This window comes from Muscardinus avellanarius (assembly GCF_963383645.1).
Source record: "Muscardinus avellanarius genome assembly, chromosome: 6".
In the NCBI taxonomy this organism is placed as follows: domain Eukaryota; kingdom Metazoa; phylum Chordata; class Mammalia; order Rodentia; family Gliridae; genus Muscardinus; species Muscardinus avellanarius.
This window is the reverse complement of record NC_137791.1, coordinates 76,798,464-76,813,131: the sequence shown is the minus strand read 5'-3', so window position 1 is coordinate 76,813,131 and position 14,668 is coordinate 76,798,464. Positions and strand designations below refer to the sequence as shown.

Genomic DNA, 14,668 nt, shown 5'->3' with positions numbered 1-14,668 from the left:
TTTCTTTCAGTTATTTTCTCCTAGACCCTTGTCACTGTCTTTGCTGTTTTAAAGAAACCTCACACAATGGTTCTAAACTATTAAAATGCTTAAGAAAATATCTTGAAAATCTTGTAGCCCAGCCCTTTGATAAGAAGCTGAAATAAATGCATGAAAATACTAACATACTAGCCACTTATTCAGTAATTCATTCTTTCAGCAAATATGAGAACCCATCACATCTTAGATGCCTTCTAGGTATTGGGAGTATATTAGTGAGCAAGGTATGAAATGTGTGCACCCTACTATACTTGGTTCTCAAAGTATGGTCTTTGGAATGACAGTCCATTAGATGCTTCATGAAAAAGGGTTTCTAGGGTCCAATAAGTTTAGAATACACTGTTTAATGTATTTCCCTCTTAGAATAGCAGATGGGCAGATGAGCTGTGGCACATACCTGTGCACCTCTAGTCCTAGTCTCTTGGGGGAAGGGGATAAAGGCAGGAAGATCACAAGTTCAAGGTCAGCCTGGGCAACTTTTACAGACTTCATCTAAAAACAAAACAAGTAGTTTATGAAAAGTGCAGACATCTTGCAGTAAATAAAATTGTTTAACTTAGCCCAGTATTTTCCAAACATATTTGATCATCTGAGGAATTGATGTTTTGTGAGTTACTTTCGTAAATGTTTCCATATGCTTGTTTTGTGTTCTTTACTATGTCTTAATTATTTATAAAATACTTTTAAGTAGCTGGGCGTTGTGGCGCACACGCTTGTAATCCCCTCGCTTGGGAGATGGAGCCAGGAGGATCGCGCTGGTTCGAAGCCAGCCGCGCTGGCTTAAGAGACCCTGTTTCCAATTAAAAATATAAAATGGGCCTGGGAGTATAGCCTGGAGGTAGAAGGGTTTCCAGGAACCCCAGTACCACCAAAAAAAAAAAAAAATACTTTTAAGTACACAAAATAGAGTAATATCATAAGAATACATATATCTTCCACAGAATTAACAAATACGTCGTGGGCACTTCAGTTCTTTAAACATTATAGATAGAACTGAAGTTCTTTCCTATAACCAAAAAGGCTACAATTAAAACAGGAAGTTCTGCTGAGTGCTATGAAGAAAATAAAGCAGAGTACCAGGCATAAGGTGAGCAGAGATGGAACTTAGCTAGAAGTCCTCTTTGAAGCCAAGATGTGAGTCAAGGAAGGGAGTCAGTAACAAGCACTGGTAAAGAGCACTCCAAGTGTTGGGAGAGCAAGTGCAGGCCCTGAGACCCTGGGTGGGATTACATCTCTACTGTGCTGGAATGCAGTGAGCAAGGACCGCAGCAGTAGACAGGGAGGCTGGCCAGTGAAAGGACTGCGACCCACTCAAGATGTGTGCCTCTTATTGTATGCCTGTCTTTGTGTGGGCTGGAGCTGTCCAAATCATCCTTACCCTCACTAAAAAGGCCACCCCGGAAGCAGGAATGGCAAAGTTAATCAAAATGAGTATCTCCTTTTAGTATGGAAGAACTTGTTCCTGGAGGACAACATCAGGGCTCATATTCCCCATGCAGTCTAGGAGTAGGAGTTCCACAGGGACAGAGCACAAGGAGAACACCTTACAAAGGCACCATGTGATGCTGTCCACCTGCAAGAGGGGACCCCTTAGACTCTTGAACTGGTCTGGCTAGAGATATGGTAACTGTGACTTTATATTTCTAAGACGACATCATCTATTTGTGGGGAGGTGCTCAAGAATGTGCAGTACTAGGAATAAAACCCAGAGGCATTCTACCTTTGAGCTATACCCCTAGCCCATTTTATTTTATTGTTTTGAAACAGGATCTCACTATTTTGCTGAGAGTCTCTAAGTTTCTGAGGCTGGTCTCGAACCTTCTTTCCTACTTCTCAGCCTCCCAAGTATTGGGAGTACAGGCAGGTGCCACCATGGCTGGCTACCATGTATATTTTGAGATATGTTACTGATGACATTTCCCCCACTCCATCAACCATCAGTTTGGTCACTCTGATTTTTGAGTATGTGCTCCTAAGTTACAGGAGCCCTCAAGGAACAAACTACACCCAAATCATAGCAAAGCATGATTGCTGGATATGATGTGTAAGAACTCACCGAGCTTCCTTCCAAAGTAGCTGTACCATTTTCATTTCCACCAGCAATGAATGAGATTTCCTACTGCTCCATACCCTCACCAACGTCTGGTGTCGCCAGTGTTCTGGAGTTTGGCCGTTCTAGTAGTTGTGTAGTGTTTTAATTTGCAATTTTTTTAATGGTGTGTGGTCTAGAGCATCTTTTCACATGCTTATTTGCCATCTGTATATCTTGGCAAGTTGTTTAATAACGTGTTTGGCCTATTTTTAAATCAGGTCTTTGTTTTCTTATTGTTATCTTTTGCTTTTGTTTTGTTTTCTGTTTGTGATACTGGGGATTGAACTCATGGGCATCTACCTCTGAGCTACATCCCTACACCTATTTTATTTTTATTTTGAAACAGGGTCTTGTCTAGGGCCTCACTAAGTTGCTGGCACTGGCCTCAAACATGCAATCCTCCTGTCAGAGCCTCCCAAGTGCTAGAATTACAGGCATGCATTATCACACCCAACTTATTGTTGGTATGAGTTCTCTGATGAAGTCTATCTTAAGCTTATAATTAAAGCTAGTCATAAGTAATTTGTTTTGGGCAAACTTTCTAGAGTAAGCAATGCCAAGATTGAGAGTCTTTATCTCTCTTCCCCCAGTCAGGGTCTGAAAACCACCTGAAGAAGTTTGTAAATGTCAAGGGCTCACCCTCCTATGTATAGGCAGAGGTTTTGCCTTGGGCTTTGGAAAGTCATTGGTAGGTGTTGGGATCCTGGCACTAAGGAGCCTCCTGTGATTTAGACTCCTTTTAAGCTCCTCTCTTTTCCCCTCTCTCCCTCACTCTCGCTCATCAGCTTTTTCTGACCCTGATTTATCTATTTCTTTCATTCAGCTTTCTGTTTAGCTTTCTTACCACAAATAAATTGTCTCTAATACAGTTGAGATTCCAGGAAGATTGCCAGGCTGTAGCTTTCGATTCCTTAAAAAGGAAAGATATTAACTAAAAACATATACATGTGCACAGTCTCCTTCATCCCTTCACGTGTCTATTACTAAGCTTTTCTCGTCCTTCCCCCAACAGACACAAAATGTCAGTGTCTCTTATTCTTCCTCCTCTTCCGTTTCGCACCTCTTACATTTCTTGGCGCTTGTAGAATGTCATTTCCAGCACAGCAGATCACTTCAGCCTGATGCTTGTGTCCGGACGCCACATGACTTCCTCTCTGCTCCCTGTCCTTCTCCTAGCAAGCCCAGGTCATCAATTAGCCACACACAGGCTACTGTGTTGGGCTGTTCATCCTAGTGATGACACACAGGGAAGCTGAGCAAGGCCCAAATATGGCCCTTTTTACCCACACTTCCCAAACCCAAACATCTTGCATAAGAGTCCATTTATAAGCTGGGTCCTGTACCCAAAAACCGAGGGATGATAGCTGCTTGTGGTACTGACTGCTTTCTCCCCTTTCCTTCCAGCTCCTCCACGAGTGACCTCTCCAGCTATGACCATGCGTATCTGAGGCGGAGCCCTGACCAGTGCAGCTCCCAGGGCAGCATGGAGAGCCTGGAGCCCAGTGGGGGCTACCCACCCTGCCCACTCCTTTCCCCCGCCAAGTCCACCAGCAGCATTGACCAACTTGGCCACCTCCATAACAAGAGAGACTCGGCGTATAGCTCCTTCTCTACTAGTTCCAGCCTCTTGGAGTATCCACCCCCTGGCTTCTCTAGCCGTGAGCGTTCCGGCTCCATGGATACTGCCTCTGCTCGAGGTGGCCTGCTAGAAGGGATGAGGCAGGCAGATATTCGCTACGTCAAGACGGTCTACGATACGCAGAGGGGAGTCTCCGCAGAGTACGAGGTGAACTCTGCAGCCCTGCTTCTTCAAGGTAGGGAGGCCCGCACAGTAGCGGATGGTCAGGGCCACGTTAAGTGGCATAGTGTCCCTCGGGGCAAGGGAGCACCATCCCCATCCTGGAGCCATCAGTGCCCGAGTTCCCCAGAGACTGCCACTGACGACCTGCCTCATAAAGCGGGGGCGCCCCTGCCCCCAGCTCGAAGCGACAGTTATGCAGCCTTCCGGCACCGTGAACGGCCCAGCTCCTGGTCCAGCCTGGATCAGAAGCGCTTCTGCCAGCCTCAGGCCAACTCCTTGGGCACCCTGAAATCTCCCTTCATAGAGGAGCAGCTACATACTGTACTGGAGAGAAGTCCAGAGAACAGCCCCCCAGCCAAGCCCAAGCACAGCTTCACCCAGATGGCCCAGCCTGGCCAGCCTCTGCTGCCAACCGGCGTCTACCCCGTACCTTCCCTAGAGCCACACTTTGCCCAGGTGCCCCAGCCTTCTGCCAGTAATAATGGTACTCTCTACCCTGCGCTGGCCAAGGAGAGCAGATATACAGCTGCCTGGGGAGCTGGCAGCAAGAGGGCTACCTTCGACAAGAACGGGAACCAAAACGGAGCCAGTAGGCCTGGGTTTGCCTTCTACCAGCCCCCAGAACATGAGGCATTGTCCCCGTGGGAGAGGAAACCAGAGGCTACAGTCAAGTATGTCCCCTACAAAGTCCATTTTTCTTCCGTGCCTGAAAATGAGGAGGATTCCTCCCTGAAGAGAAATCTCACACTTCCCCAAGGCAACAGCGCACATCCCACTGAGAGAAACAAACCCTCTTCTAATCACCAGAGCCTCCAGTGCCCTCGGGCTCAGGCCTGGCAAGTGTGTGAAGACAAGAGATCCTCCGGGACCTCGGAGCCCTGGGAAGGCGACTTCCAGGAAGATCACAATGCCAACCTCCGGCAGAAGACGGAGAGAGACGACCTTAGCCGAAGCCTGTCAGGGAACTTTGGCAGGACCAGGTCAACCTTCTCATCTCTCCAGAACATTCCAGAGAGTCTCAGGAGGCAGAGCAGCCTGGACGTTGGAGGGGGAGCCCAGGAGAGCTATCCCAGCGGCAGGCCCGCCAGCGCCAAGGTGGAGGACCCTGGAAGGAAAGCTGTTCCTGACCACAAGGGCCACCTGGACAGGCCAATTTCCTATCCAAGGCCTGAAGGGAGAACCAGTGCCTCGCCCTCTTTCTCAGGATCAGACCCAAGGTGTGAAGAGCCGCGCACCCCACCGTACCAGCAGACGTCCAGTCTGGGCCGCAGGAGACTCAGCTCCGGCAGCGCCTCGGCCCTGCGGGGCATCCAGTACAGGACGCCCCACTGCTCGGTGCTGGAGAAGGTTTCCAAGATCGAGCAGCGAGAGCAAGGCGGCCACAGACCTCCGGGCGCAGGCAGCATCACCCATGGCCCTAACTATAGGCTCAACAGGACCCTCTCAACTTCCAGTGCCTCCGGGAGTGACTTGGAGGAGACAAAAGCCAGCATCCGTTTCTCGGAATCAGCTGAGCCACTGGGCAACGGGGAGCAGCACTTCAAAAGCGGGGAGCCCACCCTGGACGAGGGTGGCCGGCAGCCACGCGGGCAGCACGGCCCCCAGCTCCGGGGTGGCGAGCCCCCGAGGCCCGAGGCGCGCCTGCTCCGCAGCCAGAGCACCTTCCAGCTGAGCAGCGGCGAGGCGGAGCGGTCGGCCTGGCCGCAGGACAGGCCCGAGTCGCCCCCGCTGGACGCGCCCTTCAGCCGCGCCTACCGCAACAGCATCAAGGACGCGCAGTCCCGCGTCCTGGGGGCCACCTCCTTTCGCCGCAGGGACCTGGAGCCCGGGGCGTCTGCCAGCTCAAGGCCCTGGCGACCCCGGCCCGTGTCGGCCCACGTCGGGGGGCTGCGGAGCCCCGAGGCCCCGGGGGCCGCCTGCTCGCCGCACACCCCGCGCGAGCGCCACAGCGTGACCCCCGCGGAGCGCACCGCGCCGCCCGCGGCCCGCAGAGGAGCACGCCGGCGCCTGCCGCCCGAGCAGAAGAAGCGCTCCTACTCGGAGCCCGAGAAGATGAACGAGGTGGGGGTCGCCGACGAGGAGGCCGAGCCCGCGCCCCAGGGCCCGCCCAGGCCAGGGCTGCGCTTCCCGGAGAGCTCCGTGGCCGACCGGCGCCGCCCCTTCGAGCGCGATGGCAAGGCGGCCTCCACGCTCAGCCTGTCGGGGCCCGAGCTCAAGCAGTTCCAGCAGAGCGCGCTGGCCGACTACGTCCAGCGCAAGACCGGCCGGCGGCCCGGCGCCCACCTGCCCGCCGAGGACGCCTGCCCGGCCCCCAGCCTCGGCCCGCCGCGGGAGCCCAGCGCGCAGCCCCAGCGGGCGCCCCGAGACCGCAGCAGCTCCTTTGTGGGTGGCCGCCTCCGGGGTGAACGGGGACGCGGGGACCCCCAGCCCCCGAGGGAGCTGCTCGGTGGAGCCGGTGGAGGAGCATGGGGCACCCCGAGAGCAGACAGGACCCTTGGGGGACCACCCTCCTGGGGAGCCGTGGCCGGGAAGGCTGGGAAGTCCATGTCAGCTGAGGACCTGCTGGAGCGCTCGGATGCCCTGGCGGTGCCTGTCCACGTGAGGTCCAGGTCGTCTCCCACCGCGGACAAGAAGCGCCAGGTAGGTGCAGGTGCAGCCAGCAGGTGCCAGCCCAGGGCTGTCCTTGGGGCTCAGAAGCTTTCGTGAGGCTCTTTCCCTCTTTGTTCAGTTTTTCTTTTAAATGTAAAAAGTAGTAATATTTGTTTTCATGAGATTTTTTTTTCTCAGTGTCCCTACCTGCTTTCCTTACCGAGACCAATATAAACAAGTCTATAGTTAGGTAGATATCTTATGGAGAGAGAGAGAGAGAGAGAGAGAGAGAGAGAGAGAGAGAGAGAGAGAGAGAGAGAGAGATAGATATTGTGTGTGTGTGTGTGCGTGTGCGCGCGCGCGTGCGCCCTTCACCACTTTAGGAAGCCACCTGCCTCTCAATGCAAGCGCACATGGTTAGGGCAACTTAGGGATATCTTTTTTATAGTTTGATTTCCCCCCCTCCCCCTTCATAGGAAAGAGACTATGTCTGAATATTTTTAAGATTTTAACCTTATATCCTCTATTTCTTTTGCATCTATAAAATAGCTAGAATTATTGATATTGAGAGTTGATAGAATTATTGACATTGATAGCTGGTTTAGTTCCTGGCCCTCACCTAAATATGTACCTGGCCCTTAGCTAGTTATGCTTTACATTTATTATCTCATTTATTGTGACATTTCTATGCAGGAGAGTCAATTGTCCTTATCAAACCCATGTCTTTCAGACCCCCATCTGAACTCTACCCTGGTAAGGCAGGGGAAAAAAAAATCAGACTTTCAGAATCTCACATAAAAGGACTTTTGAGTAAAGGCTCCAAACTATGCCAAGATAATACAGTGCTTTTCTCTGGAAATTTCAAGCAGAGCTAGGCCCAAAACCAGAGCATTCTGGCTGCCGGAATATTGCTGGCCATCTAACCAATCCCAAAGATGGCTATAGACATTATTTTACCTTTCTCCCTAAATATTTCACAAGTCCCATTAGTTGGGAAATAGCTCCAAAACATAGGTGTGCTAGAGATGTGAAGAGACCCCTTCAAGTCCCAATGTAGTACTTTATGTGATTTGAAAAACTTCTTAGATAACGAAATACAACACAATATTTAGGTGCCCTTTTTATAAAGGGAATTCCATATTTAGATACTATTTAATTTGGAGAATATGATGCCAGGGGGAAAACATTTCAAAATGTAATTCTTCTTTCGGCTGCTTTGTGTCAGCACAGTCTGAGAAAATCTTGAGCTTCTTTTTCCCATTGTCCCTCCCAGAAACGAGCCCTTGCTTAACTGGAGAAATGTCCCCTGGCAAGGTCGGCTTCTTGCGTTCTTTCTCTTCATCATCTGCTGTATTTGTAGTTAAAACAAAACTCGATAAAAACTAAACAAAATCAGTCTCTCATCATTTAACTATTTTGGTTATTATTTCAGGATGTTATATTCTGATTTAATTTTTTTTTTCCTTTGTGATACTGGGAATGGAACCTAAGGACATTCTACCTCTGAGCTACACCCCTCAGTCTGATTTTATTTTGAATCAGGTCACACTAAGTTCACTAAGTTGCTAAGGCACCTGTGTTAGCCTCCCAAGTACTGGGTTTACAAGCCTGTACCACCACACCCAAATAACATAAAGCTTTTGTGAAGGCTTGTTAATGAAGATATTTTTTATTCTAGCTTGAGGGAAATCTGAGAAGTTGAGTGACCTTGCAGAAATTATCATCCTGAGTTAAGACCAAAATATAGAGACTGTTTCTGGTACTATCTTAGTTTATAATATCCCAACATGCTACTTGTGCTTGCCCATCGGATCAGAATAGAGGGTTTTGTTTTTTGGTACTGGATATTAGGAATTGAACCCAGGAGCATTCTACCTCTAAACTATACCCCAGCCTGCTTTTATTTTTATTTTTTTATTCAAAACAGGATCTCCCTAGGTTGCTGAGAGTCTCATTGTGTTGATGAGGCTGCCCTCAAACCCATGATACTCCTGTCTCAGCCTCCCCAAGTACTGGAATTATAGGTGTGTACCACCATATCCAGCCATTATTACCTTTTTTTTCCTTTTTCTTTGCGGTACTTGTGATGGAACCCAGGGGCATTGTACTTCCAACACCCTAAGCCATATTTTTTAATCTTTTTATTTTTGAAACAAAGGGCCTCGCTAAGTAGCTGAGGCTGTCCATGAACCTTGATCCTCTAGTCTCTACCTACTTACTGAATGCTGGAATTACGAGTGTGCACCACCACACACAGCCTCATTATAAACTTTTGACAAGGATATAGCACCTTTTCAAAATTCCAGTAGTGAGGTTACTTTCTTTTTTTTTTTTTTGAAGATTTAAAGAAGTTTATTAGAAAGATAGAAATACAGAAAATAGAAATACAGCCCCATGCCAGAATGGCATGAGGGGGTGACTCGAAATGAATACACCGAAGGGATTACACGTGGACCAGACTTTTTATACCCATGACCTCCATCTTGTTTGTGTGACTCTGACTAGTGAACGTCCCTGAAAGGTACCTCCCCCAGCAAGGTGTGGCAAGGTGTCTCCTTTCATGGAGGGAAAGGTCAAACCCTGCTCCATCCAGTGAGGATACTTTCTCCAAAAATAAGGTCATCATGAAAATCAGTTTCAGTTTATGACAGCTGATCATTCTTGGATCTGAAGTAATGGCTACAGAAGGCTGCCATCTTGAACAACTCATAGCCGAAAATTTGCTCAGATATTTGACAAGACCCTAGTCAGCTTTGGGTCCTCTCCAAACACACAGTCTCCCGTTTTTCTCTCCTTGTAATTCCTCTTCATTTGAAAGGTGTAGCCAGGTATAGAGGCATACTATACACTGTAAGTAAACCTAGCATTTGAGAGGCTGAGACAGGAGCATCACAGGTTCAAGGCCAGCTTTAGCAACTTAGTGAGACTCTGTTTTAAAACAAAAATAAAAAGAGTTATGGGCATAGTTTGGAGATAGAATGCCCCTGAGTTCAGTCCCCAGTACTAAAAAAAGGTATAGGTATAGCTGTAAAACAAATAGGCGTTAGCCGAGGGACTTAAGTGAACATCAGAATCCTGCCTGTTTCCATTTATTTATTTATTTTGTTAGATCTTGGAAAACATAATGCTTTAGTACTTGGTGGGCCTGCAAAGCTGCGGAAAATATCCAAACATTTCTTCTTTAGAAACAGAAATTTACACTTCTTCATTGCACAGACTAAAATATAGCAGAGACTATCAAAAGAAACCCTTTGAAGAAATAGCTGGTAGGAATTTGTTTCCAGATGCTAAGTTAGAGACTTCTCTGGTTCATAACGAAAACTCAGGGAACTTCACATTAAACTTGAGTTGACGTGACAAATATTAAATTGCTGAGGAAATTGCTCAGTGCATGGCACCACAAGGGTGGAGGTAGTAGCATGCAATTGGTAAGTCCTTTTTAGCACCTCTCATTAAGCACCCATTTGAGCTGTGACATAAATCACGGAATATACTTTGTACAAAATATGAAGTCAAGAACAGCTAACAATAATCAATTTTTACAGTGAGGTACCAATCATTGTAATAAGTATTTTATAAGTATAAAATTATCACATCTGTATGATGAGATAGATACTATTATTATCTCTGTAATACAGAAGAGAAAACTGAACTCCAGAGAGGGATCAAAATTTGCCCAAGGCCGAGAAGGGATGATGTCTTTACCCAATACTGCCAGACACCAGAGCCTCTAAGTCACTATACCATGCTGTCTCTTTAAATAAAAAGAGACTGAATGGGAGAGGGAAGCAAGTGTTAAAATGTCTTCCATCTGAAAATATTAGCCAATGAACCGATTTTAGCAATTATCAATTACTATTATTAACATTTAATGAGGTTTTTCATGGATTTCTAATTTTAGTAGTTACCTGAAGTCAACATGTGCTGACATAGATGAATATCATCATCTTAATAATTCATCTGTCACAAAGATACTAGGATCTCTTTCTTTTTTCTTTTTGGTGGTACTGGGGTTCCTGGAAACCCTTCCCCGGGCTACACTCCCAGACCTATTTTTTATATTTTTATTTGGAAACAGGGTCTCTTAAGCCAGCAAAGCTGGCTTCGAACCTGCGCGATCCTCCTGTCTCCACCTCCCAAGCACAAGGATTACAAGCGTGCGTCACCACGCCTGGCGATAGGATCTCTTAACTCAAAACCTCAAAAAAGAATGAGGCTTGAGATTCAGTAGACTTCATGTTGACAGTCTTCAGCATGCCGGGAACTGGTGAATTTTTAAGTCAGTATTGAGATAATTAACAAAAAATAAACCAGATGTGTAATAAGTTGGTATAATTCTATGTACTGTTTTTCTCCCATAATCATTGCTTTTTCATCTATTGCTCTAATATATTATTTGCACTTCTTACCATTTTATAAAAAAAATCAAAACTTTGACAGTGAATATATGCCCAAATCAAAGAAGGAAAATACAACAGGAATTTATCCTTGGACTCCTACTTTTTTTTTTCCCCTGTTTGGTTGGTATATTGATTCACAAGAAACTTAAAAATTTTTCTCAATTGCTTATTATTGGATATAACTTGCTTTTTTTATATATATACCACAAAAATGTAGGCCAAAATCATTATGAATACAGGGAATTAGATTCATTCTCATACTGAAATGCAAAGGATATAAAGGAATGTGAAAACATTTAAATTTACTGCTTTAGGAGCTCAGATGTGACACAGTAAAGCACATTCAGGTCAACAGAGGGAAGAATTTTAAAAGAACTAGAAGGCCGGATATGGTGGTGCATGCTGGTAATCCTAGTACTTGGAAGGCTAAGACAGGAGGAGCACAGGTTCAAGGCCATCCTAGCAACTTAGTGAGCCTCTGTTTCAAAACCAAAAATAAAAATAGGGCTGGGGGTGTAGTTTCTGAGTTCAATCCCCAGTAACTAACACACACACACACACACACACACACACACACACAACACACATCCCATAAGGTTTCGTGGAAGCCAGGAATTTCTCTACTGAGTAGATCAGAACACATGGAACTCACTTTTCACAAAGTATTTAAGACTGATTGCACCCATCCTAGCCGCCACTTACTCTATTGAAATAGCATGGGAAGATGGGCTTTGAGGAGATCCTGGCTTGAATCCTAGCTTCACCAACTTATTTAACTACAGGCTACGTACTTACCTGAGTTGCAATTACACCCCTTCCTTCTAACGATTAAATCACCCCCCCAAAATGTCAAGTATCTAGTATTCCAGGTATGTCATTTGTGAAATGCAAGATACTTAGCAGAGTATCTGGCACACAGTAAATATACAATAAGAGGTAGCTGTGATTATTAATAATATCCAGGTGTTTATTTTTTCTGCATACTACCACCTCTGACTCTTGTTAGTACTTCTACTACTGACTCAGAAAAAAAAAGTAGAAGGGGTAAAGAGCCTTTTGGACAGGGTAAATAGTAAGATGAAGTAAATTCAATGATTGTATGTGGTTTTTTTTTTTTTTGGTTGTTGTTGTTTGTTTGTTTTTACAGTACTAAGGAAGGAACCCAGGGGCATTCTACCTCTAAGCGACACCCTCAGCCCTAAATTTTTATTCTTTTGGGTTTTTTTGCGGGTCTGGGGATGGAACCCAGGGGCATTTGACCTCTGAGCTATACCCCCTGCCCTGTTTTTTTTTTTTTTTTCTTTATTTTGAAACAGGGTCTCACTAAGTTATGGAAGGCCTCACTATATAGCTGAGGCTGTCTGCGAACCGCGATCCTCCAGTCTCAGCCTCCCGAATGCTGGGATTACAAGCATGCGCCACCATGCCTGGCTTCGGCTTATTAATTTTGGAACAGGGTCTCACTGAGTTGCAAGGGGCCTCACTAAGTAGCTAAGGCTGACCATGAATCACGATCCTCTGGTCTCCACTTCCCAAATCCTGGAATTACAAGCGTGAGCCATCACACCCGGCCTTTATGTGGATTTTGATTCCCTACTTCCCATCCCTGTACTGGGAATTGAACCCAGGAGCACTCTATCAGCTACATCCCCAGCTCTTTTTATACTTTATTTTGATTCAGAGTCTTGCTAAGTTGACCAGGCTGGTCTTAAACTTGCATTCCTTTTGCTTTGGTTTCCTGAGTATTTAGGATTATAGGCACTGAACCTAATTTTTGTTTTCTTTCTCTTATCCTATTATTGTAAATAATTGAGAGTTAGAGTGTATTGCCATTAATGACAACATCATGAGCCAGATCACATGGGAAAGATTATACACTATCAGTTTTGCACTGTTGACTCTTTCGGAACACCAATACATACCCTCATTTAAAACAACAAAATCTCAGCCGGGCGTGGTGGCGCACGCTTGTAATCCCCTCGCTTGGGAGGCAGAGACAGGAGGATCGCGCAGGTTCGAAGCCAGCCGCGCACGCTGGCTTAGGAGACCCTGTTTCCAAATAAAAATGTAAAAATAGGTCTGGGAGTGTAGCCCAGAGGTAGAAGGGCTTCCAGGAACCCCAGTACCACCAAAAAAAAAAATCTCCCCCTGAAAAGTCCCCCGATTCTGATTCACATGTGGATGAGATTTTTCTCACAGGACTTACTGCATTCTAATTACAAACCAGATCCACGTCTTCTCTACAATCCAGATCATTTTAGATTTTTGCAAAGTTCACTTTCCTTTCTCTATCTTCTTCCATGATTCTCTCTTGCCATTTCATTGAATCTATTGGCCCCTTGAATTCATTGTCACCATCATCATCATATTTCAAGTATTGCGGTTGTTTTGAACTCTGACAGTAATTGTTACCAGACTTCTTACTTGGGAAGCATCCTTGTGAGGGAAGGCCCCTGGTGAGACATACTGAACTTCAAATCTTGACTGCCCCCTTCTACCTTGGGCCTAGCTCCTCATCGATGCAATAGGGTCAGTAGTACTTCCTAGAACTTAGAGGAGTAAATGGGAAGGTTCCTAAGAGTATTGCCAGGCCTGACAGTGGTAGGTCACCAATAAGTAGTGTTTTTTCTCTTTGTCCACTCCACTCTGTTGGTAAATTTCAACGCTGCTTGTTAGTAATAATGCCGTTCTTTCTTGTGTTTCAAGGATGTGTTCCTAGGGGAGGATGGTGGCTTTGGTTTTGTGAAGGATCCGTGTCACTTGCCTGGCCCGGGATCTAGGTATGTATGTGTTTTATGATGTCCCCTGCCTGCAAATGCGGCTAGACTTAGACCTCTTTCTATTAGAAACTGCAGTGTGTTGTTGCATAGTGTCATGTGCTTCCTTTTCAGTTTGTCTAGGAATTTTTTACCTTTATTTATAAATGACATTTTCTAAATATGATATTCGAAATAGGTTTTGGATGTGTGCTATTGAGGAGTTGCTTGACTTTTAACAAGGCTCTTCTCGGGTATAGCTTAATGGCCAACACATGTGGGGCCTTGCCTGCATGACTGATCTCTTCCAGGTCTGTGTGCAGAGGATCAAGTCTGGGGACAAAAGTGCTAAGGCAAGAAGGGACATTTTATGAACAGCTGCACAGAGCAAGACAAACTCACAGGAAGCATCTGAACTGAAAAATAAAATCAAGATCACAATTTTTTTGACATAGATAGTATTAGGAAAAACAGGTTGTTTTTTTTTTTAGAAATTTTAAAATCTTTTTTAGAAATTTTAAAATCTTTTTGCATTTTTAAATTATTCACATGGAGCTTACAAAGTAGAAATTTCCAAAGAGATTTCTCCTGAAGTATGACTTATGTGTAAATTTAGTCTTTTTACAATCTGCTATTACTAATAATAGATCTGTTAAACCTTCACTATCATTTTCCATGTTTTTTTCAAGCCAGTTTCTTTATTTCTTAATTCAATCATTGTTTCTATATCTTTCTACACTTCTCCACTTCATACTCAATAATTTCACATGGAAGCAGCCAGTGTGGTCAGGAAGTGGGAACATGGGTGACATGGGCATGAAGGGCATCCTGGAGGATCTCCTGCCTCTGGTGTCTGCTCTTCTTATCGGGGAAGCCACCGAGAAGTGTGTAACGGCCCCTTTTAATGTGGAGGGGTTCCTGGTAGAGAAACTGTCTCAGCAAAGGGGTCTGTGATAGAAGGGAGGGGTCACATCTGAGAGCAGGCTCCTTA

The 14,668-nt window shown here is 45.8% G+C and overlaps 1 protein-coding gene across 2 annotated transcripts in view; it reads left to right on the top strand.

Moving 5' to 3' along the window:
• The window catches only part of SHROOM3 (shroom family member 3), a gene marked incomplete at both ends in the record, with an annotated part of 356,251 nt that overhangs the window by 318,577 nt on the left and 23,006 nt on the right, over positions 1-14,668 (top strand). For both annotated transcript variants that reach the window (XM_080697707.1, XM_080697708.1), the window contains 2 exons: positions 3,536-6,572; positions 13,628-13,701. In XM_080697707.1, the coding sequence (XP_080553833.1) occupies positions 3,536-6,572; positions 13,628-13,701 (3,111 nt within the window). The remainder of the gene's footprint in view (positions 1-3,535; positions 6,573-13,627; positions 13,702-14,668) is intronic.